General features: G+C 40.0%; 2 protein-coding genes across 4 annotated transcripts in view; both read right to left on the reverse strand.

The window, feature by feature from the left end:
• The window catches only part of LOC148657882 (beta-arrestin-1), a 51805-nt gene extending 50048 nt beyond the window's left edge, over positions 1-1757 (reverse strand). Inside the window, exon 1 of one of the 3 annotated variants that reach the window (XM_088638493.1) lies at positions 1191-1757. In XM_088638493.1, the coding sequence (XP_088494619.1) occupies positions 1191-1210 (20 nt within the window). In that variant the 5' untranslated portion in view covers positions 1211-1757. The remainder of the gene's footprint in view (positions 1-1190) is intronic. The other 2 variants (XM_088638491.1, XM_088638494.1) reach the window with 2 other exon arrangements.
• Positions 1758-4458: 2701 nt separating this feature from the next.
• atg16l2 (autophagy related 16 like 2) overlaps positions 4459-22141 on the reverse strand; it is a 30255-nt gene continuing 12572 nt past the window's right edge. The window contains exons 13-18 of the mRNA XM_088638495.1: positions 21506-21626; positions 20529-20634; positions 18231-18380; positions 15698-15745; positions 13714-13815; positions 4459-12137 (exon numbers count right to left, since the gene is read on the reverse strand). Coding sequence (XP_088494621.1) covers positions 12044-12137; positions 13714-13815; positions 15698-15745; positions 18231-18380; positions 20529-20634; positions 21506-21626 — 621 coding nt within the window. The 3' untranslated portion in view covers positions 4459-12043. The remainder of the gene's footprint in view (positions 12138-13713; positions 13816-15697; positions 15746-18230; positions 18381-20528; positions 20635-21505; positions 21627-22141) is intronic.

Here is a 22141-nt window from a genome sequence, read left to right on the forward strand (position 1 = left end):
TCACAAGAACAAGAACTTGGACTGAAACAAGTGATGGGCAACCAACCAGAAAGAAGCAAATTGCAAACGCATTCTGCTTCAAGCAAATTGCCCTTTGCATGCCTTTTTCCTTCAGAAAGAGGAGAAATTATGTACAGTAAATCATATTTTGAGTCTCCAATCAAAGTTGTAAATCACTTTGAGTCACTAGTCAGAGCAATTTCTCATTGAAATCGAATGTTTTGCTTTTAATTCCTTAAGTTGTTCAAGTTCTAAAGGAATTTAGTTAAGAAAAGCTTGCCTTACTAATGGGAGATCATGATACAAACATTACATGATGCTATGATCCTTGAAATCTAGGCCTATTGGTGTCGTAGCTGATCTACAGTACAGACCCTCAAACTATCTTAAATCCCGTGAGAAGGATGTATCTCCTAGATTCCAGAGAGACCAGTATATCAAAGGGAATGTCAAACAGTTCTGATGGGTGTCTGCCAAAATCTGTGTACCAGAGAAAAAAGTTCCTAATTTTAGAATATCTCACTAGATCACAATGGTTGTTAACCTACAGTGTGAAAAGACATGAAGATATGTGAACATTATCATATAGGTCACTGATAAGAGTATGCTCACTGGCGTCCAAACTTTGAAAAGATAGTTAAACCCAATTTAAATACCTATGTATCCGCATCAGCTTTTTAATGCATCCATTAAAAGGAACACACATAGTGAAGTATCAGTTTTCTGACGGACCCTTGATGAGCTGCTAATTGTGGTGCCATAACAACCTGGCAAATCTAGCACATACATGATTAGTTGTGCACTCCTGCTGGCGGAGCTCTATCAAGGCTTATTATTCCAATACTGATGGTCCTTTATGAGGTTCCATAAAAATACGCAGCAAGCATGAGCACTTACAGTCACACAGACCCATAATGAGGGTGTGAGCAGACTAACACGTCTTACTGCATGCTTGCAGAGTGATACATCATTCAACGTTCATGCAAGGAGAGGGGGGACAAAAACTTATACTGCCTTAGGCTGACAAACAAAAGACTGCATCAAGAACAACACAATTACGACATCAAAGGATTTAATTTGGCATATGTTATATGAATGTACGCTACTATACATAGAAAACCACATATGAACTAAAGCCCAATAGAATACATGAATAATAAATACGACCCATGTCAAAAAGAAATCCTTACCTTGTACCTTTATCGCCCATTGTCAGGCTTGCTGTGTTGCTGAGAGCAGCCTTCAGTCTTAGTTCCAATGTTCAAGGAGGAGACTAGTCTGCTATACGGAAAAGGATGCAAGAGGTCTTGCTTATGTTTAGGCAGCCACTTAGAATGTGCACGTAAATGCAAGTGGAGCTCCTGTTAAACTGCTTTTTTGTGCTGTTAACACTCCTCTCCCTGTGAATGAAATTAAACAGCGTCCCTGTTGTTCTTTTAAAATATAAATTGTTAGAATCTCCTCTTGATCTTCCTCTTGCTCCCCTTCGTCTAGTATATATGGCTAGTATTGTTGAATTGCAGTGTAAATCCAGATACGCAGATTAAAGCTTCTGTGCAGCCAGAATCCTCCAGATTACTCTTATTAATGTGAATCCTCCATCAGAGTTCCGTTCTAGCTCTTTGCCTCCCTTTCTCTGCTGCTCTGTATCCCTCCCTCTCTCACTCAATCTGTGTGTGTGTGTGTGGTGTCTGCGTGTGTGCCGGTCAGGATGAAACATCCCTCTCATTCAAGCCACAGCCTCCCTTGCTCAGCTTAAAACTACAATGCTGAGGAAAGGCAGCAAAAAAAAAAATACAGCAGTCACATGCTGACCTGACTGCAGGTCAGTGAAGGAAAAGTGCTGGATGGGATTAACTTGAGTTTTGATATTCACACCATTGTATTAAATCCATGGTCTGTTGTGTCACAGTGCATCTCTCCAACAATAAATTGGGCTCACCTATCTCTGTCATTTCAATTGATAGTGTGCCAAACAGACTGCATGACTGCAAGTCACCTTGAGGATGTAGGGGATAATGTCATGGAAGATGATACACATCATATGCATAGTTTGCAAACCTCTGTGAGAAATATGTTAATTGACTAGCGCATAGCACACCAGGGCAATCGCATAGCACAAACCTTTACAGGCTGAATATCACGGTTTTCACCATGACCATGATTACCAGCAGTAAGACAGCTATTCAAAGACGAGATTAAATTAAAGTTTGATTTCTCCGATCGAGTCTGATTAAACCGTATCAGTTTTAAGTGTAATTTCTTTAAACAAATAGCAAAGAAAAAAGGCAGCAAGCTACTGTATAGACTAAGGAACAGAAGGTCACTCTGGATTAAAGAATCAAATGCATCCGGACCAAGGACCTTACTAAAGGAAATTGTAGCTTTTGTGTTGACTTTAGTCCTGGAGCACAAAGTGTAATGTGGTCTATAATATGCAAAGTTGGCAGAAATTTTAACTTCATGTATTGATGCATCATATAGGAATGTGTGTGTGTGTGTGTGTGTGTGATCTATCCATAAGTTCAATGCAACAAGTCACAGTTATCTAATATAGATTATGAATTCATGTGATATAGGCATGACACAGATAATGAAAAGATACCCATTTGATACAATTGGTTTATAAAACTAAACACAGTACCATGCCAAATATAATTTTACTCTATTATCTAGTGCAGATCCATCGTTTTATATTTATTTTAATTTAATATTCAAAACCCTGTGGGGGAAAAAAAACAAGCACAAAACATTCAATTTAATTGAGTATCTTTTTTTCTTGTGCACCAACCTTCATAGAGCAGCAACCCACACAGAACTATTGTCAGCGTGCAAAGCAGCTTTTCTACCGTAAAGACAGTGCCTTCTTGAGCAATCAATATTTTCACTAATTCCAGCAAACAAAGCTGTCAAACACAGGTTTTGTGTTCCGTAAGTTGTCATTTCTTTCTCAGCACTCATTTTCAGTCAATGCCAAAGACTTTGACCTTGGATTTCTGCAGCAGTGAATGTACTGTGTAGAGAGTTTTTCAAAACGCCCTAGGCAAGCACAAAAAAGTGCTACAGCATTGTATGACACATAGAATATGACCCACTCACGTTAAAATGTACACCAGCATTGTCATAAGCTAGGAAGCCTTAAGAAGTGGCACATTTTCCTTAATACTTCTTTTTTCAGCCTCACATCTAGATCCTACAGTAAACCATAACATAATTTATAAATATGAGTTCCACGCAAACAGCATCTTTTCTCATTTGCAATTAGATTAAGCCACACAAAATTCACAAAAAGCTTCCAAAACTCATCTGTTGCGTGGCAATTCTCTGTTCACAGGTAGCTCTACATTTCAAGTGTTGGCTCAATCCCCTTTCATCAAAGGGTGAAACTGTGAGCCATGCTTTCTTTTTGGCATTCAGATTACATTTTAATCCTAGCAGGTCATTGAAATTCCCACAGTGGTCAAGAGTGCATTGGAATATTGGGCTTTGTGTCTCCCAAACTTAAATCCAGATTTGTCCTCCATATACAATACAATATAACATCCCAGAGCATATATTCAATTTTCTTTGTATACTTTTAATAATTATATATTTTCACTATCCTAATAATCGTAGACTTTCACATCACTTGCAACAGGTGTTTTTAGAAATGTAACAGTATAGTAAGTCATAGCTCACTGCCCTGCCCGGTAACTTTCAGTTAAAAAACCTGTTACTCCAGGTGCTTTTCCACAGTTGTGAGCAATGAATATCAGTTCTCACATATTGATCATAAGAGAGATTTTAAAGACCCAGAACTGCACAATAATCAAAACAAATTGACACAGGTGGTGTTGTCATTGACCTCCAGATATCAGCATCAGTTGTTATCTTTAAAACATCTGGAGTATATTTACCTGATGTCACAACCTCCTTACTTTTTTATCAGCAGGTCTATCCCACTTAACGGATTTAGCTTTGAATGTACAGCCACACATTGATCAGTGTGTTCAAAAAACTGTAATTTACATACAGTATGTAAGTGGGGAAAATGGCTATGAATACTAGGTTTGTTTTTAATCGTCAAGGAAAAGCAGTCACAAAAGATGCATATTGACATCTGCAGTCAGAAAGGCCAAGATTATTACACTGGGGAGAAAAGATTTTTTATCTTTTATCAATTTAACAAGAAAGCAAGCTGAAGTCTTTCATTTTAAATGCCTACAGTGGGAGACAGTGAGATACAGATCAATGACAAGATGACTTTCAGGTCAACATCCAAGTACTGTGTTTAAAAATTATAATCCTTTCTCTACATATTTAACCAACAAAGAAAAATTCTTGCTCCGTAAATGATTCCCAATATTAACAAAATCATATCTCAGATACACTCTGGTAAAAAAAAATGAGACTCGTTTTTGACACTATAATGGGTCATTCACTTTAAAAACATTTTTTTTTTCAATGAAATACAACATCTTAGAGCAATCATGGTCTTTATTGCGTGCCAACAAGATACAGATTATATCCAAATAAAAGCAAGCCTTTGTAACAGAAAGGCTATGGTCTTTATTTACTAAAGAAACAAACATAATGAAGAAAGTGCAAATAGGTGTGCTGCCTAATTAATATCAAAATAATCCCAGTATAATCTTTTTCAAATGCCCTTGTACCTCATACACTATAAAACCAAACTGTAATTAAAAAAAAAATATCAGCAATAAATTCAGAGAATGAAAAGGCAGCAGTAGCAGCATGAACAATGGACAGTTCATGATAATATAATTTTATTTATAACCCTTTTTCACCAAATATAAACCTCTGTGCTATAGCACACAACATATGCAAAAGGCAGGTCTGAGTTTCGGGAGTGTCAACAGTGACAGTCTCTAATGGGACTGTGCAGTGAGCACCACAGACGTGGCGATGCACATGAGAGGCCCTGGCACTCACAGTGGAGTTCGTTCTTCGGCAGAGCTGTAGTACAAGTTTTGGTTCCCGTTATTCATTCTTTCCTCAGAGTCTTCTCTCTACTTTTAAGGGCTGATTTGCTCCTCTCAGTATCATTTCAGAGTGCAGCCCATCTGCTCAGGAAAGATTCCCTTCAAATCCTGTGGCTACTTGCAGTCTGCTGGTTGAGGAAAATCGCTCTCATGTGTGTCAACATGTTTGAGAGGATTCTTTTAACGACAGACAGCCCGGCCCCAGTCCGTCAACCACAGAAGTAATCATGATACTGAGAACCCGTTTGGGAGCTCTCAGGAACAGCAGAAACCTTTAGTATAAAGCTGGTTTTCAGGTTATTTTCTTTATAAAACAATTAAGGTAACATTTCCTGTCCTACATGTGCCTCAGTTTACTGGATTTGTAAAACACCCTCTATCTCTGAAGTGTGATTGTGGTTTCGTCTTTGCACTTTATTGCAAATTCTTAATAAAATGCTCTGTGTGGTATGACTTGCCCCCATCCAGAAGCAAAGAAAACTTGTTTATAGGTTGAAGATCTACAAAATAACAAAATATAAAATCGCTAAATGGATGTGTGGCTTTCCTGTTGGGCACAGGGCTGTACCACAAAAGTGCTGGAGCTTTTCAGTTATGTTAATTACCCTTTTCAGAGCCATTAAAGATATTCAGCATGCTGGAGTGCAGTCAGGCATGATAATGATATTATATACAATCTACAAGTAACAATCCTTCTTTGTCTGGTGTAGTGCTCAGCAATGTTTTGCAAGGATGGTACAATAAATGATAAATATTCCCAACTGAATATGTTTTTAACATTTAGGGTACCATGATGCAAGAACAACAATTTTTAAAAACCAGTTTTTGTTTTTAACAAAGTGTATTAAAATTCAAGATATCAAAAACATTAATATCTAACCTTTATGCTACAAAAACAAAGAAACATTCCTATAATGTAGTTTTGCTCATCTTGTGTAGTTTTAGTTTTTACAGAAATATCAATGGATTCATGTAAAACATAACAATATTCACATTATGGCTGATAGGGGTCGTTTTCAAGATACAATCACATATAATTGTAATCACTGTAATATGCAAAGGAAAAAGTTCACTGAAGAAGGCTCCACAGCCGAAACATTGTTTCTTTTCTTCTCTTTTCAGGATGGAATAAACCTTTACTTGTTCCTTTGCAGCTTACGCATGCTGAGGCAGCTCAATACTTGAATCTCTGTAATATATCTTGTTTATAAGTATACATCTTTGATACCCATGGCTTAAATAGAACCAAGTAAAAAATGACAAAAAACAATATAAAAACAAAATAATGACAATATTAAAGAAATCTAAATCTGTAAATTTTTTCAGTAACTTTACTGAAGTATTATAGCAAGCAAACATCTATATTCTAACTGCATCTACAAGTCCCTTCCAATCTGCTTTTCCTACCCAATTTTAGCATAATAAATTCACTTCTAAGCAAAGGCTTAATTAAGGCCACTTAATTTCTCTATAATAATTCCTTAGCCATGACCTTCTCAAATATTATTGCACATGCATTAACAATACACAACAGCAATGGAATCCTAGAGTTACTGAAATTCAGTCCTTTGACTTCACCTACAGAATACTGCAAGTGTCATATTGCACCTGGGTGATTATTTTCGGAGAAAGATTTGGAAAATATTCCCTGCATTTGCATCAGCGTTTACCGTTTCAGTCTACAGTGCACTCCATCTTCCCGCCATTCCCACCTCTTCTCAGGGATTGATAATTTCCTTAAAGGTAAAAATGTGCTGGGGTGGCAAACTCTGCCGTTTCTCCAGGCAGCATGGGTGCAGAGCCCTGGATCACAGCCCAGAATCATGTGCAATATTACCAGAGGTTTATGGCTGCCCAGGGAACTCGTCGAATGAAGCATTCTGTGTCTAAGTGTGGGTCTATTCAACCAATGTGGTACTTTAGCAGAGCAATATCTTTTTCATAGTGCTCAAATATTTCAAATAGTGTTGATTTCTGTAATAATGGCACTTCTGAATGGAAGACACAGCTAATAATAAAAACTAACAAAAGCAGAGGAAAAACGTTAACCAACATGTTGGAAAACCTAAGCTTTCAAAAGAGCAGTAGGCAGAATAAGTACAAACTTAATAAATTTGGCTTAAATAATAGAAAAAGGTAGTTAATTTATCCTCTGGGCCAAATGGTCATCCTAAAGATTTTATTCACAGAAAGAGTGAAAAAAGTTGTTCAGTAAATGTCTGATCCCTTAATGCATTGTCATTTATTTTGGGTCTTTCTTTTCTTTAGAAAAAAACATGTTGCGTTATGTCAACATGTGAAAGGATAATTCAGAACATTTTCCAATTCTTACCTTTAAACTAATATTAATACACTAGCACAAATCCAAATCGTTTAAAAATTCTCTATTACACTTACCAGTTCGGAAAACTCGCTGTTTTACACAATCTGAAGCAAATGTACCCGGTTTGCCACAATCTGATTCCGGCAAAATGTCCCTCTGTTATGAGCTGCAAAGGTTTGCTAGCCAACACAACAAGTCTTTACTGAAATACTTTCAGTAATGCAATACAATAAAAAAGTTTCATTAAATTAAAAAACACACACATTTTCCGTATTGTTAGAGGACATGCATAACAATTGAAACCTTAAAATACAAGAAAAATAAATATACCAGAAATTATAGTAGTAATTTCCAGGCAAGGTGCTTAATAAGTAAACATTTTAAAACCATGCAATATTATTCACAAGAGTATGTAAAAAGATATAATGTTAACACTGCAAGGTTGTGGAGAAAAATCTCTCACTTCCATACTGTACATACAGTACACAGCATGCACAGGATGAGCTGTCACTCCATTAGGAAGCTCCCTGCAGAGCTAAGATTACAGATCAAATATTAAACAGCAGAGCTTCTAGATCAATCACAATGCTTGGTTATTGTCCATTAGGCTGATCATTAAAAATTACTGATCACGTCAAACAAGTGACAAATGTAGCCATGCATTTGTCAGTCACACTCAAAACCAGCAACGGCATCAGAGGGAATGATCTAATGATAAGCTTGATCTACAAAACATTTATAATAGGTTCCAAGATTTTAGAATGCCTAAATGCCTTTTCCATTTTACAGTTTCATTATCTAGATTCTGTGATATGTTACTCAAGCTAGCATCCTGCGCCAATGGACAGAGCAATTAAGGCAGGAGGAAAGTACTTGAATATCGAGTCAACCTGGCTTAATTGCTTTGAGCATTTCTTAAAACTTCTAACAGCTGCTTACACAGCATTTTAAACAAAAAGCAAATAAAACGCAATCTGAAATAAGGAAAAGACAGCAAAAGCAAAAGTAAAACAGCAGAGAGGCTCCCTTTTTTTTTTATACGCCACAATCACCCCAGTGGAGGTAGAATGAAGAAATAACCATTGTGGTCCTGATAAAGAAAGGTAATGGCCTGTGCTCCCTTTCTTTAAGTAAACCACTGCTCGTTTTCAAAACAAGAACAGCACCGCAATGCATGTCCACTTCGCTAAACTCTCTTTTCCTTCAACTATCTACATTATAATAAGTGCATGTTCTTTGTTTTGTGAATGAAGCATGTGGCATACATTCATGCAGCTAACAGCTGTGGATCACCATATCGGTCCGCCGTGTTAATGTTCCAGTTCCAACACTGGTTTCAGCACGGCTGCATTTTCTTACCTCCACATCTTTAACCCACAGAACTGTCTGGTGCGGGGGCATTCTGCAGGCATTAGCAGCACCCCAACACTGAAACACAACAATCCAGTCCTAGTGCAAGAAGGCGACAAGGTCTTGCAGGTTCATAACACCTGAGCCCTATGCTACACAGCTGACCCAATCATTCATTTAACCAGTCCAGGCAAAAGCCATTTCTATCCATCTATCTTAAAACAAGTGAGAAAACAATTGGTAGGAGTCTACAGGGCCAGCTTTAAAGAGCTACAGACTAAAGCACAGCAGAGCTAGCAGATACTGTCCTACAGTGAAACTGCTACAATGTGGAGACTACAGATTAGCACAAATGAAACAGCACTGGTATTAAGTCATGATCCTCAGCTGCTGGAAGAAGAGTTGCAGAAAGATCTGAAAGCAGTCTTAAGCTACAGTACATGAGGCGAAAATATTCAACCTGGTCAATGGTTTCACATTCAAACCTCAATAGGGTAACAGACACATGGGAAGGCCAAAGTGTTTTTTTAACAATACAATACATCCCCACAGGTGAGTGTCTGTATGCAAAGGCACTGCCTGTTTCCTGCACTTGCTCTGACAGAATAAACAGATTAGAAATCTGTATGGGCAAAGAGAGGGACAATATAGACAAGAAGGCCTTGAGTTCTATTCTGCTTTAACTTAAGTTAGCTTGTTTGGTACCAGTATCCCTGTGTGCAACACCTGAAGTGGTCAAAATGACACTTTTCCCTTTCTTTAGTACAGTAGGTGCCTTGAAAAAACATCTGTGACTTTTCCCCCTGAAGGGTCTCCTTCTGTTGTTACTGTTACTGCAATCGGCGTACACAGGATCAAGGAACAAAAGATTAAGTTTTTGGAAGTATTAGTAATAAAAGTATTAAATGTATGTCTTGTGATTGAAATGCTGAATAGCATTGATTAATTAGACTCTGCCACACCACAAAGACCAGTTTGCCACAATCTAAAGGCCCAAACAGCTTTTAGAATACCATGAAAATCAAAACAGTGGCATACTTAAAGTCAACTACATGGAAATATCACTGCTACATACTGTGTGCATCTGTTTTCATCTAAAGTGGCTATGTGATATTTTCCTTCAGATCTTAAGGGAGAGAAAGACTTTCTTTAAGTTATTCTGCAAACAGGCCCTTTTGATGTGCAAATGTTATCAAGACTGACTTCACATCAGAGAGCTATGAATGCAAATTAATTCACAGTGATCGCGTTATGTGCAGTTAACACATGAATTGGAAATGAAGTTTTACCTCATAAATTATTTAACTCGGTATTCTTGCAGCTTATTTCCTTTTAATACAAAATATGTACATAAGACATGGAGGTGACTGGAAATGCCCTTCTAACAAAGCTGCAAATTAAGTGCATGTTTGTAACAACCAGCTCCTTATTTATTTGATGATTACCATGATGAATAAAAGAAATGCAGAACTGTATTAGTTGCAAATGAACAAGTAATAGGTTTATTCCAAGCTGAAATGAGAAGAAAGAAAACACAGTTTCAGCCGTGGACCCTTCTTCAGTTGCTCACACCTGAAGAAGGCTCCATGGCCAAAATGTTGTGTTTTTCTTTGCAGCCTACGCATGCTGATAAAGCTTCCCACCTGAACTACTTCAATGCATTAGTTGTACCACTGTACTGCATTGGAGCAAATTGCGAAAGGTTGCAAACAAAATGCGTTCAACACAGTGCAGCCTGCAGATAATGCTGAATGCAGAGAGTTCTGGGACAGCAGAGGAGCTCTCAAAAACTAGTGACGCATGTGACCCTGGATATGAACTACTGTACCATCCCTCCACGTGGTGGATCCACAGCACCCAGACAAAGGGCCCAAGCCAGTTCTTCTCCATCACTGGGACACCTGGTGAATGATCTTTCTTTAACAGTCTTCCTTTGCATTATGTGACACATTGTGTCAGTGGGGTGAGACTGTGATAGCCGCGTTTACAAAGAACAAGGCCATTCTGACAGCAAGGCTTTCACCAATTACACTGTCACATGGTGTGTGAAAGGTAGACAACTAATTACACCATTATTGTCTTCCTGTTAGACACAGCTATTCTTGGAAATCCTTAATTGCTTTGGGGTTATTTTGCATTACTGCTTACACTGTATTAGTGTAATTCCCAGGCATTTCATAAAAACAAAACAATTATCAGTCCAAAAATCCCATGAGAAAAAACTAATGACAAGAAGCAATGGTTTGAAAGCTTTTCCAAACATTTTGGATTAATGCAGGTCTGAGTAAGGACAACTCCAAAGAACTAACTCTATAGATAAGAGGGATAATGTTCCTTTACAGCTGGAGGCTTTGAAGATAATCACAGACATCCTTCTCTCCTTCTCTTCACAGCCTTCAAAACACTAAGCATGATGGTTTTTTACCCTGTATGTATTCTACACGGTAAGCCTTTGTAGAACAAAATGGGATATTGAATCTTAAATAAAAAATGTCACTGAATATTTCTGGGAAGGGATAAGCAAATGACTAATAATTGTAAATGAAAAAACATCAGTCTGAGTTTCTTGCTAATCATCCACGGCATCCAAGATGTGTAACAGCACACCAGCTCAGAAATGACCATTTATGCCTTCTGCAGCATGTTGTTTATATGGGAGGGCAGCTCTGTCCTGCAAACCACACGCCTAGTGGTGTGTCAAACGCATTGCCCATTCTCATTAATGTTTTACTCAGCCTTAATATAAGCACTTCTTTCAATTTCCAGTGCTTTCAAACATAAGACCTTAGACAGTCATCAGGCTGTGCCGGCGGAGCGGTGGCTCTGTGGCTCAGGATCTGCGCCTGTGGCTGGAAGGTTGCCGGTTCGAATCCCGGGGCCGGCAGAGGAATCCTACTCCGTTCGGCCCCTGAGCAAGGCCCTTAACCCCAGCTGCTCCAGGGGAGCTGTACAATGGCTGACCCTGCGCTCTGACCCCAAGCTTCTCTCCCTGTCTGTGTGGCTCATGGAGAGGAAGCTGGGGTATGTGGTTAAAAAAAATTCCTAATGCAAGAAATTGAATATGGCCAATAAAGTGATCTTATCTTACTGATAATAGAAAACAGGAAATAATTGGCACAGAAATGGAAAGCACCATGTCCAAAAACACCAGGCATTTAACAGAAACAAACACTCCACACTGAGCCGGAGACGAAGGTCAGACTCCACAGTTTCTGCCACTTTGCGGTGGAGCAGCTTTTTCCCTGGTGTTTCTAAACGCCGTGGCCTGATCTGGTGGTATCTGCGTTACCATGACAACGAGGCCCCCAACTTCTCCATGGGCTTTTGTGCTCTGCGCTCTCCCTCTCAAACCCCCGAGTCCTGCTGCCCGGGACAGGAGCCCGGCTGGTCATATGTCACTCCAGAGGACCGCGCGCCTGCTCTTGTCCACACTCACAACAAACTCCCCTGACAGAGACCAGGACACAGCGTTGATCGAGGAGCTGCAAAATGGGCAGAAACACGCAGATGGATTCATTTCAGTGATCATAATTACAAGCCACATGAATACAACACAGGCCAGCCACTGCAGATGATGAGAACGTCTTTTTTATCAGCTTTATAGTACAGAGAGTCTACTTGGCGCACTAGTCTCTCACAGATGGGAAAAGCCAGGCTAATTAGCTTTCTGTTCCATCACAATGCACGCAGCTGGACGGGGAACGGTCTTACAACTTCTTATTCTTATTCTTATTTGAGCAAATAAAGTCGAGGTTAACAACTACACACAGCTGTTTTAGCCCTTATGAAGGCACACGAGCTTGACGCAGCTCACTCACCAGTGACATCATCATAAATATTAAAAGGAACACGCCTGATTAATACTCATATCCACAAGTAACCACTGCTTTTAATTCTTAATCTAACCTGGACAGTTGTCCTTTCTATTACAGTGCATATGGCCATGCCACTGGTCAATGTTAGTTTTTTGTGTACAGTGTATATTGTTAAGGTGTGGCTATGTGTTTGATCCTATATTGTCACATTCTAAATCTCTGATTTTCCTTAGGTCATGTTTCATTTTTTTCTACAGTCTGACAAGCCTCTTGGGGGATAATAGGATAGTTATGTAGGCCAAACACGGTGATGTTCAGACTACCACAGACTACAGTGGTACTAGGATTCCAAGACTCTTTATAGTTTATTACAGGAAACATGCACCTACATAGAAGCTCCTATAACAAAAGCTCTACATGGTGCATTCATTTTTACTGTAACATCTTGCAAAAGCATTCTAAGTTGTCTAAAGCAAAACCTCAGTCGTAAGACAGGTCTGCTGAAATGCTTAGGATAAATTCTCCTCTAACATAAATAAGTTAATAAACTCAAACATCTGCAGCTTGTCTTGACAGCACAGGCAAACGGACTGCTTTGCATTCTAATAAACTTAATTGAAACACAGCTGGCCATCTTCCAGAGACATGCCTACTGCAAGAGACACTCCCCTACTGCAATAGGGGAGTGTGAGGTGGAGGAGGGGAGATCTGACCCAGAGCTCTCTGACGTTTTAAGGACTGACGTACCTCACCAGAAGTAGCTTGGATTCAGTGACAAGAATCTAAAACCTGATCTAATATACACTGAATATGCAAATACATATACTCTCCATCACAATAATTATGTACTGAAATTATACAAACTACCAAATAAAATTCTTAAGTTTAAACTTAGATTTAGTTATATATATATTCATCTAATCATTCAACATGCTTTGGACAAATTAAATTAAGAGTATAGCATTCTAGATGCCCTCAAAATGCTGAATTTAAAGTGTATACATTTCTCTAAGAACATAATGCATATTATGTACAATTATTACAAGCAGGCTATTAGTAAACTAGCATTAGCAAAGTTCTTCATTGTGTTTTTGAGTTAGACAAAATGTGTAATTGATGTTCATGCAACTTCCACAGCGCGATATAACTGAACAAACACGTCCATGTCTATCAGGTAATGTCATACAGACAGAAAATATAACTATAATATAACTATGTGCTAGCAGGCCAATTAACACCTTACCAATGCATATCAGATAAGCAGGTCTCCAGGTGTCCTGAATTCACATTCCAGATGTAGACTGCCCCATCAGCAGATCCAGCTGTCACATAGCTTCCATCAGGACTGAAAAGAGTGGAAAACGGCAACGATTACATACACTCTGGATCTATGCTTAAAAAACTGTTTCACATAATTTTCGGGAAGTCTACAAACTACAGAGGGGGTTTGGCTGAGCTTCCATTTAACCAGTCACTGTACCTATATTTCAGCAACTCTGAAAACAAATAAAAAGTAACCTTCAACTGCAAAACTCCACTTATATACTAAAGACTTCTTTTGATCAGTTTGGAACAAAGGCCTCTCTAGAACTATGAGTGCTTTCATATCTATTCCATTTGGGAAGGTTCAATACAGAGTTAGTTTGAAAGCAGACTGAAATGTTGTGGCTTTTTTCTCAACTTTCACACTAGAAATGTTCAAACAACATTTGCTTGGAAGATACAGCATAATAATAGATAATAAGTTTGTTTCACTAGTTCCCTGACAGTTAAGAGTTCTGCAGTTCACCATTTCAATTAAACTCTAGTTTGCATAATTGGTGAGCACTCTGGTCCAAAACAAAACAGCTCAGATGTTTGACACCTGAGAAACAAACCATGCTAGAGTGCCAGCTATAAATCTGATTCGCATTATCTTCTATCCAAACGAAACAGGTCTGACAGCTCTCTCAGTGGAAAAATGCAGAAGACGTACCGAAGCATTGATCTTAGTTTTCAGAAACAGACATTTTAATGTTCTCCCGTAGAACTGGCAATGCACTTAAGACACTTATTTTTGAGAGGATATAAACTAAAATGTGTAGATAAGCAGGTTTAATTCTATTTCATGTGTGCCAGATTAAATTATACATTATGATAATAATGAAACTAAAGAAATGTCAAAGGAGGCAGCTGTTAAGACCTCCATTACCCCTCTCATTACTCAAGTTACAGCCCTGTTGGATTCAGCAGGGCTGCTGAAATCCCCAAAGCATGCTGGTTGTCATAGTAATGGTCTAGCATTTGCCTCTCTAGGGTCATCAGATATCCATGTTGCTCAGAAAGAAAGCCTCTTCATTCTCACACGGAAAGTGTTAGGTTCACAGACAAGAGGAATACAGCAAGAATGAGAGGAATAAAAAACAAAAAAACGGAGTAATCACATTAGCCATAATGCTGGCTGACTTAAACATTGAAAGTCTGTAATATACTGTTGACCTTTAAAAAGAACAGCTGTAATACCTATAACCTGTAATATTTCTATTGATAATGATAACAGTCTGACACCGTGACTGCCGCAGCCCTTGTGACCAAACAATCGAGCCATCAGACTCAACAAGGAGGAAGATTTCAATTACAAAAAGGACGCCGAACCACAGCATGCATGCTAGGATCTCCCACTGCCAAAAGTAACTGCCTTTTGTGACACACAACCTGACAACGATTGCCAAGAAAAATTTTCATGTGGCAATCAGAGCACTGCTGATCCCATTGTTAGTAACTGAGGGTTTACGGTTTCCCACACACTTGCTCGATGTCAAATCAAATTGAAGGATGTACACTCTGCTTTTATCTACAACACATATTCATGAAATTCTGTGTCTCACAAAGGGCTGAAAAATGACTTGTTTTGTTCAAATGGTTTGGAAATCTCTCTTTAACTCTTCTATGTCCAGTTATCCAGGGCAGCTGACAGTAATGCTACCATCTTGTAACTTGGGCTCGCCTCAGAAGCTAAGAAAGGTGGATCGTGAAGACCTTTAAAAATATAGCCCCACTAAATGACTGGGGACAGTGTACAGTGCGAGATTCTGATTACTGGGTAAGTAAAGATCCCCTGGCACTGTTCATAAGAGTAGAGGTGTTAACACTGGTGAATCGGATAAATTCTGCTTTTGCTTTGAGATACTTAGGGTGAAACCTGTTATGTAAATGATGTTAATCATTATAAACAATTTCTAGCTTACCTAAATATTGCCTTTGTGCTGTCTGATCCACACTTGAAACCATCAGCCCTGTAGAGAAAAGGCACAATGACAGATATTATTTTGCACTGGGCGCAAAACCCACCCAGACAACAACAAGCTAAAAGAGCAAAGGGAAATCCATACAGCAACAAAACTAAAAAAGAGATACGAGAATAAGGACTAATAATAATGAAATTTTCAGCACAGTCTGTGTGCTTATGCTCACTGAACAACAATGAGAAATCCACGTAGCCACTTACTTCAAAGTACAATTTACAACAACCAAAAAATAAACAGCAACAAAGAAAAGGCTAACTAAAAGACAAGAGACAAAGTGAAGAGTACAAAACATGTACCAGAACTTGCACGAGCTTACCGAGGCACAGAGTCCTGTCTCCTGCGGGCAGTTTAAACAGGCAGATATTTTACACGTGGTAAATGAAAACACAGAAGCTCTGGTTTAGGAGGAGGTACAGATCACTGAACTAGTGAATAGGGAGCTGCAGATCTTGTTTTGTGAGCGTGAGGGGCCATAAAAAATTAGTTCTATGGCCCGGCTGCTCACCCACCCATCCCCCACAGCTGCCACTCTCCAACACCTCCGCCATTAACACCTCCGGCACTGAAAGCACTATGAGCATCATCCCCCGGGCCAGGCTGACCATCACAGCTGACCAGGTGAAGAAGGAGCTGAAGAGGCTGCACGGGGGTAAGGCCACAGGACCAGATAACATCTGTCCCAGAGTTCTGAGGGCCTGTGCTGATCAGCTGAGCGGAGTGCTCCAGCGACTGTTCAACCTGAGCCTGCGCTTGGAGAGAGTCCCGGTGCTCTGGAAGACATCATGCCTGGTCCCGGTACCAAAGAAAGGGCGCCCCTCTGTCCTCAACGACTACAGACCAGTTGCACTGACTTCTCACATCATGAAGACACTGGAGAGGCTGGTCTTATCCCACCTGAGACCCATGGTCAGCTCATCACTGGACACCCTACAGTTTGCCTACCAGCCCAGTGTTGGTGTGGAGGATGCGATCATCTACATGCTGCAAAGGGCCTACTCACACCTGGACAGGGCTGGCAACACTGTAAGGATCATGTTTTTCGACTTCTCCAGTGCCTTCAATACCATCCAGCCCTTACTTCTAAGGAGGAAGCTGGAGGAGATGCAAGTCGATGCCTCCATGACCTCGTGGATCACTGACTACCTGACGGGCAGACCACAGTCTGTGAGACTTCAGAACTGCGTGTCTGAACTGGTAGTGAGTAACACAGGGGCACCTCAAGGGACAGTTCTTTCTCCATTCCTCTTCACCCTCTATACTTCGGACTTTAAGTACAACTCAAAGTCATGCCACCTGCAAAAGTTCTCAGATGACTCTGCAATTGTGGGATGTATCAAGGGTGAGCAGGAGGAGGAGTACAGAGGACTGGTCAGCAGCTTTGTGGAGTGGTGTGGGGTGAACCACTTGGAACTGAATGTTACAAAGACAAAGGAACTGGTGGTAGATTTCAGGAGGAAAAAGGTCAAACCTACTCCTGTCTACATCCATGGGAGTGGCGTGGAGATGGTGGACTCGTACAAGTACCTGGGAGTGCACATCGACGATAGACTGGAATGGTCTAAGAACATCGAGGCCATCTATAAGAACGGACAGAGCCGACTTTACTTCTTGAGGAGGCTCAGGTCCTTCAATGTGTGTAGTAAGATGCTACACATGTTTTATCAGTCGGTGGTAGCGAGTGCCATTTTCTACGCAGTGGTGTGCTGGGGCTCTGGGATTAGAGCAGTAGATTCCAAAAGGCTGAACAAGCTCATCAGGAGAGCGAGCTCTGTCATTGGGTCTGACCTGGACCCCTTGGAGGTAGTGGCTGAGAGGAGAATGATGTCCAAACTGGAGGCCATCATGGACAACTTCTCCCATCCCCTCTATGACAGGCTTGCAGGAATGAAGAGCACGTTCAGCAATAGACTGATTCACCCATGGTGCGACAGGGAGCGCTACAGGAGGTCATTCTTGCCGTCTGCCATAAGACTGTACAATGCATCCACCTTGCGTCTTGGCAGAGGCAATAGCGACAGTGACCTGTTTCTGGACTAAACGCATATACACATATACTGCTACATCTGTTCTCTTTCTTTTTCTTTTTCTTTTTCCCGTTTACAACCACTTTTGTGCAATATATGCCAGGGACCTGTGCAATACATTTATATTTATATTTATATCTATGGTTACATCTATATTTATATTCATACGTGTGATACGATTTTCTGTGTACTGTTCTGTTCTAGTTTCCTCTTGTGTGTCCGGACTGTGAGTAACTCTTGTATTGTATTGTATGTATTGTACTATTATTATATAATTCGTTACACTGTGGCTGTGTTGTGTGTGTTAAGCTGCTGTTGCACTGCAATTTCCCTCACGGGATCAATAAAGTATCTATCTATCTATCTATCTATCAATGTTTTGATGTAATTAGTTTTCCGTTGCCAGGCCCAGAATCGGCACGCAGGGGAGCATCAGAGTGGTATGGTACCTGAAGGACATCCTGGCGTTGTTCATCCTCAGGTCCATCACCTGGAGGCTCTCGTCTCGAGAGCAGGTGAGGAGCTGCCTGTGGTCCAGGCTGATGTCAAGAGACGTCACCTTCCCTTGGGCGGGGACCTCCTGCGTGCAACTTGAGGCTCTGGGGAAGCCAGAGAGGAGGAAAGGGAGATCAGAGAAGAGGCTGCTCTCATCCCACCCTCTTCAGTATCAGCTGTCCTTTTCCTGCTGGCTCGTGAACCTTTGTGGCAACACCAAGACCAGGAGAAACCGTTCGTTCGGATGGATCATAAAGAAAATCCTGCTGCCATGTAGACTAACCTAGAGCTACACCTAGTTTTCCCAACTCGTGTTCCACAACACCTTGAGGACAGTCTCCATTATGTTTTTATCCCCCTCCAAATCCCAGCTGAAGTCATGGGAATTAAAATGCTAAATGAAGCTGCAGGTGTCCTCTCATGTCTTTACAGAATTAAATTCTAACTTGAAGGATGATGTCCACAAGGGATTTAATACTTATGAAATCCTGAAAAAGAAGAATCAAGATTATGCCAATATGCAGTGATTTGTTTCTTCTTCCTTCATTTTTTTATTTTTATTGCGAGCTCAAGGTAAATAAATATTCCCACGTACTGTATGCCCAATGTACTGCACTGTCCAACCAGATTTACAAGGGTTTCATTTTACTATAATTTATTATTAATACAGTCAGCAGCCAGTATTAAATGACAATCCCTTAGTCGGAGGCTTTCCTTTGTTATGAACAATTGTGAAAATAATGAGGAGTAAACAATTACACTGATAGCATCATACGTTTAGAATAATGAGAGGGGAGTTTTTATGGAGAAAATGACAAATAAATATAATTAATACATGGTTTTAACCACCATTTTTCGACTGTCATAAAAACGGAGAAAATCCCATTAAGGGAGAAGTGAAGAGATGATTATGTAGGCCGAGCGTTGCTAGGCAACAGCAGAACACATGGATGTATCAGGGCTGCAGCTTGGGATTGCAATTGAAGATCCGTTTGAAAAGGCGATCTGGAGTCAAGGACTCGGGAGTGTGGCGTCAATGAAATATTTCATTTCTGCTATGAAAAAGACATGAAAAAAACGACAGTCTACAAACGGTACTTTCTAAATGGGAAGCACGGGATTTGTGCTGAGATGATCCTTTGGCAGTAGGCAACGTCCTGTTGGATTTCTGAGAAGTGGCGCTGTATGCATTGTTGATATCGCATATGCACTTCACCAAATACCCCAGAGACTGAATCACATCACCAAAAGCGCACAGAAGCTTCTTGAAAGCTTGTGAAAAAAAAACATTTTTAGTTCTCTTTAAATAATGCATACCGCAAAAGAGCTTCCTGTGTTTCTGTGTAGACATCCAAAACATATCAGTATGTTTGAATGCATTGGAGAATCAAAACAAAGACAGTGCAGATACCTTCAGAAGACATGAATATTCTTTCAGCCATGTTTTAAATATCCCTCTGAAGCTTGCAAAGAACACTAGATCATCAATCCTGACATCTCTGCATTTTGTTAAAACATTTTCCCTTTTTACAGTGGGTATACCATTCTCATCCCCAGTGTCATTCAGTTCTGAGTTGAGTACAAGGCTTCACATGGCGGGATGTGTGCGCTGCAGTAACAATACCATAGGTATCTGACAGAATCAAGATTGTGACACATGATTAAAAAAAGAGTTGAGTAAGAAATGTAAGTTTTAATACAAACAATAGCAGGTGATGCTTAAGATAAAACTGGTTTGTCTAAAGTGTTTTTTCATTTTATTATGTAAGAACAGAAAAAGGTGACAAACAACTGGAAGCTCTCCAGCCCACTTGGTTTGAATGGCTGCTACAAGATCCAAAGATCTCATCCAGCCATTGTTTGAAAGATGCCAGGGTATCAGCATTGACATCATGGATTAGTAGTCCCTTGAAGTACCTGGTCTGTTAATTGATGGCAAATAATCGAAGTAAATGCTAAAATAATAAGACCGAATGCAAAAAAATGGGATGTAGTGTGTTTCTGTAGCTTAGCATCAACAGCTGCAGCTGTCATGAATTAAATTAATTATAAAGGTCAAGGGTTCACCCATAGGCAAATGTGAAGATCATTAAATGTTTCGTGAGCAACTTGTATAAATCATTTGAAGAAGGGTGCTCTGCCCAGTTTCAGTAGTTCTGTCTTCCCTCACCTACTATTACTTTTATTTGTTGTGTCTGTTTCTTTTAAACATTCTCTTTAAATGAACCTCTGGGTAGTGCTTTTACCCCTACCTGCTGTCCCAGAAGCGGATCTTCTTGTCATAGTGCCCACTGATGATGAAGTACTCTGAACACACCACATCACTGCAGTAGGAGGAAACATCTATGGTCCTGATGCCTTGTGGGGGAAATACCAAGCACAGTAAGTGACTTAGCTGACCTAATAACTTCATGTTGACAACATCAAAGCTGACAACAGTTAAGTGAGGTCAGGTTGATAGCCTCCTCCAAGCCAATAAAATGTTACAGAGCCAATGCCAGTGACATGAACAATAAGGGTGTAATAAATCCATTGCTTGTAAATTAGAATTCCATAATAAATGTCAATTGGCAGTAAATATCAGTCCTGAAGGCTTCGAGAGATGTGTAGTATGATCATAGAAGAAAGTAAACCTGAAGATGAGAGATACAGGGAGGAAAAGACCAAAGATAAACTATGTGGACTATTTTCACACCAGGCAGAAACTCACTCCATCACAGTGTTTCATCACACAAAATTTCACAAGCATTTCATCTTGATTCACTGGACAAAAGACATTTTACAAGGTTCACTTTACACCGGTATTTAAATGAATAACAATTTTGCCTGTGAACAGCCTCTTTAATCATTTGGATATTTAGTTTACTGCCAGATGAGAACTAAACAAATCCTTTAGTCGTAAAGTAACACAACTAAGGATGTCGTTTTAAGGAAATGCTCTAGTCACAGAACAATTTTAATCAGAACTACAGAGCCTGTTAGACAGAGATCCCATCAACAATCGTGGACAAGCAGACACTTTCCTGACCACCATGACTCAATCTGAAAGCTACATTTCAACACAGAAGCTTCATTTATCACTTCATCTTGAGTTGCAAACAATGATGGAGAAAATGCACAGTAAAGTAGCAAATCCGCAAGCTAGTTTTCCTTTGCAAAACGTTCTATATTGCCTTGTTCTCCACAAACGCCACAAGTGCTGGTGAATGAAACAGAGAACCAAGCTCACAGGCAGGTCGATGTAGATCCCAGATCTTCACTGTTCTGTCAGCACTTCCCGTCACCACCTGACGAAGGCTACACTTAAACTTAGCCGCTGTCACTTTCCGCGAATGTCCGGTCAAGGTCAACTGTAAAAACAAGACGAAATTCTCGCACTGAACACGAAAGGCAAACATACACAATTGTTCATGGGGATATTAGAGGGACAGCATCGACACTAGGGTGTGGAAATGTTCACTCTTTGTCACCTTGTCGGGTCTGTTTGTAGTCCTTTGTGTACAGCTGCACTAGCTAAGACTACAACACCCAGAAAGCTAAGCTAAGGTAAGCCAAGCTAAACTGAGTATAGTTTTACTGGGTGAATCCAACCATTTTCTGTGGTTGTTGGGGGTTTCTTTATAAAGGATGTAGCTCCTTTTTCTCCTGTAACAGGGTTACTGCTAACTGCGTTTTTAGAGTCAGCAAGTGAACAACCACCGTTCTCCAGTTAGAATGGTGTCAGCAGTATTGTTAGGACTCCAAACAAAGAGACAGGATTTTGTTTAATCCTGATTTCATGAAGCAGTGCCCTTGAACTTTGCCTTTGCTTCTCCACTATAAATAATTACACCTATTCACCAGCACAACCTAGGGTCGGCAACCT

Source organism: Lepisosteus platostomus, chromosome 7, assembly GCF_059453375.1.
Source record: "Lepisosteus platostomus isolate fLepPlt1 chromosome 7, fLepPlt1.hap1, whole genome shotgun sequence".
NCBI lineage: Eukaryota > Metazoa > Chordata > Actinopteri > Semionotiformes > Lepisosteidae > Lepisosteus > Lepisosteus platostomus.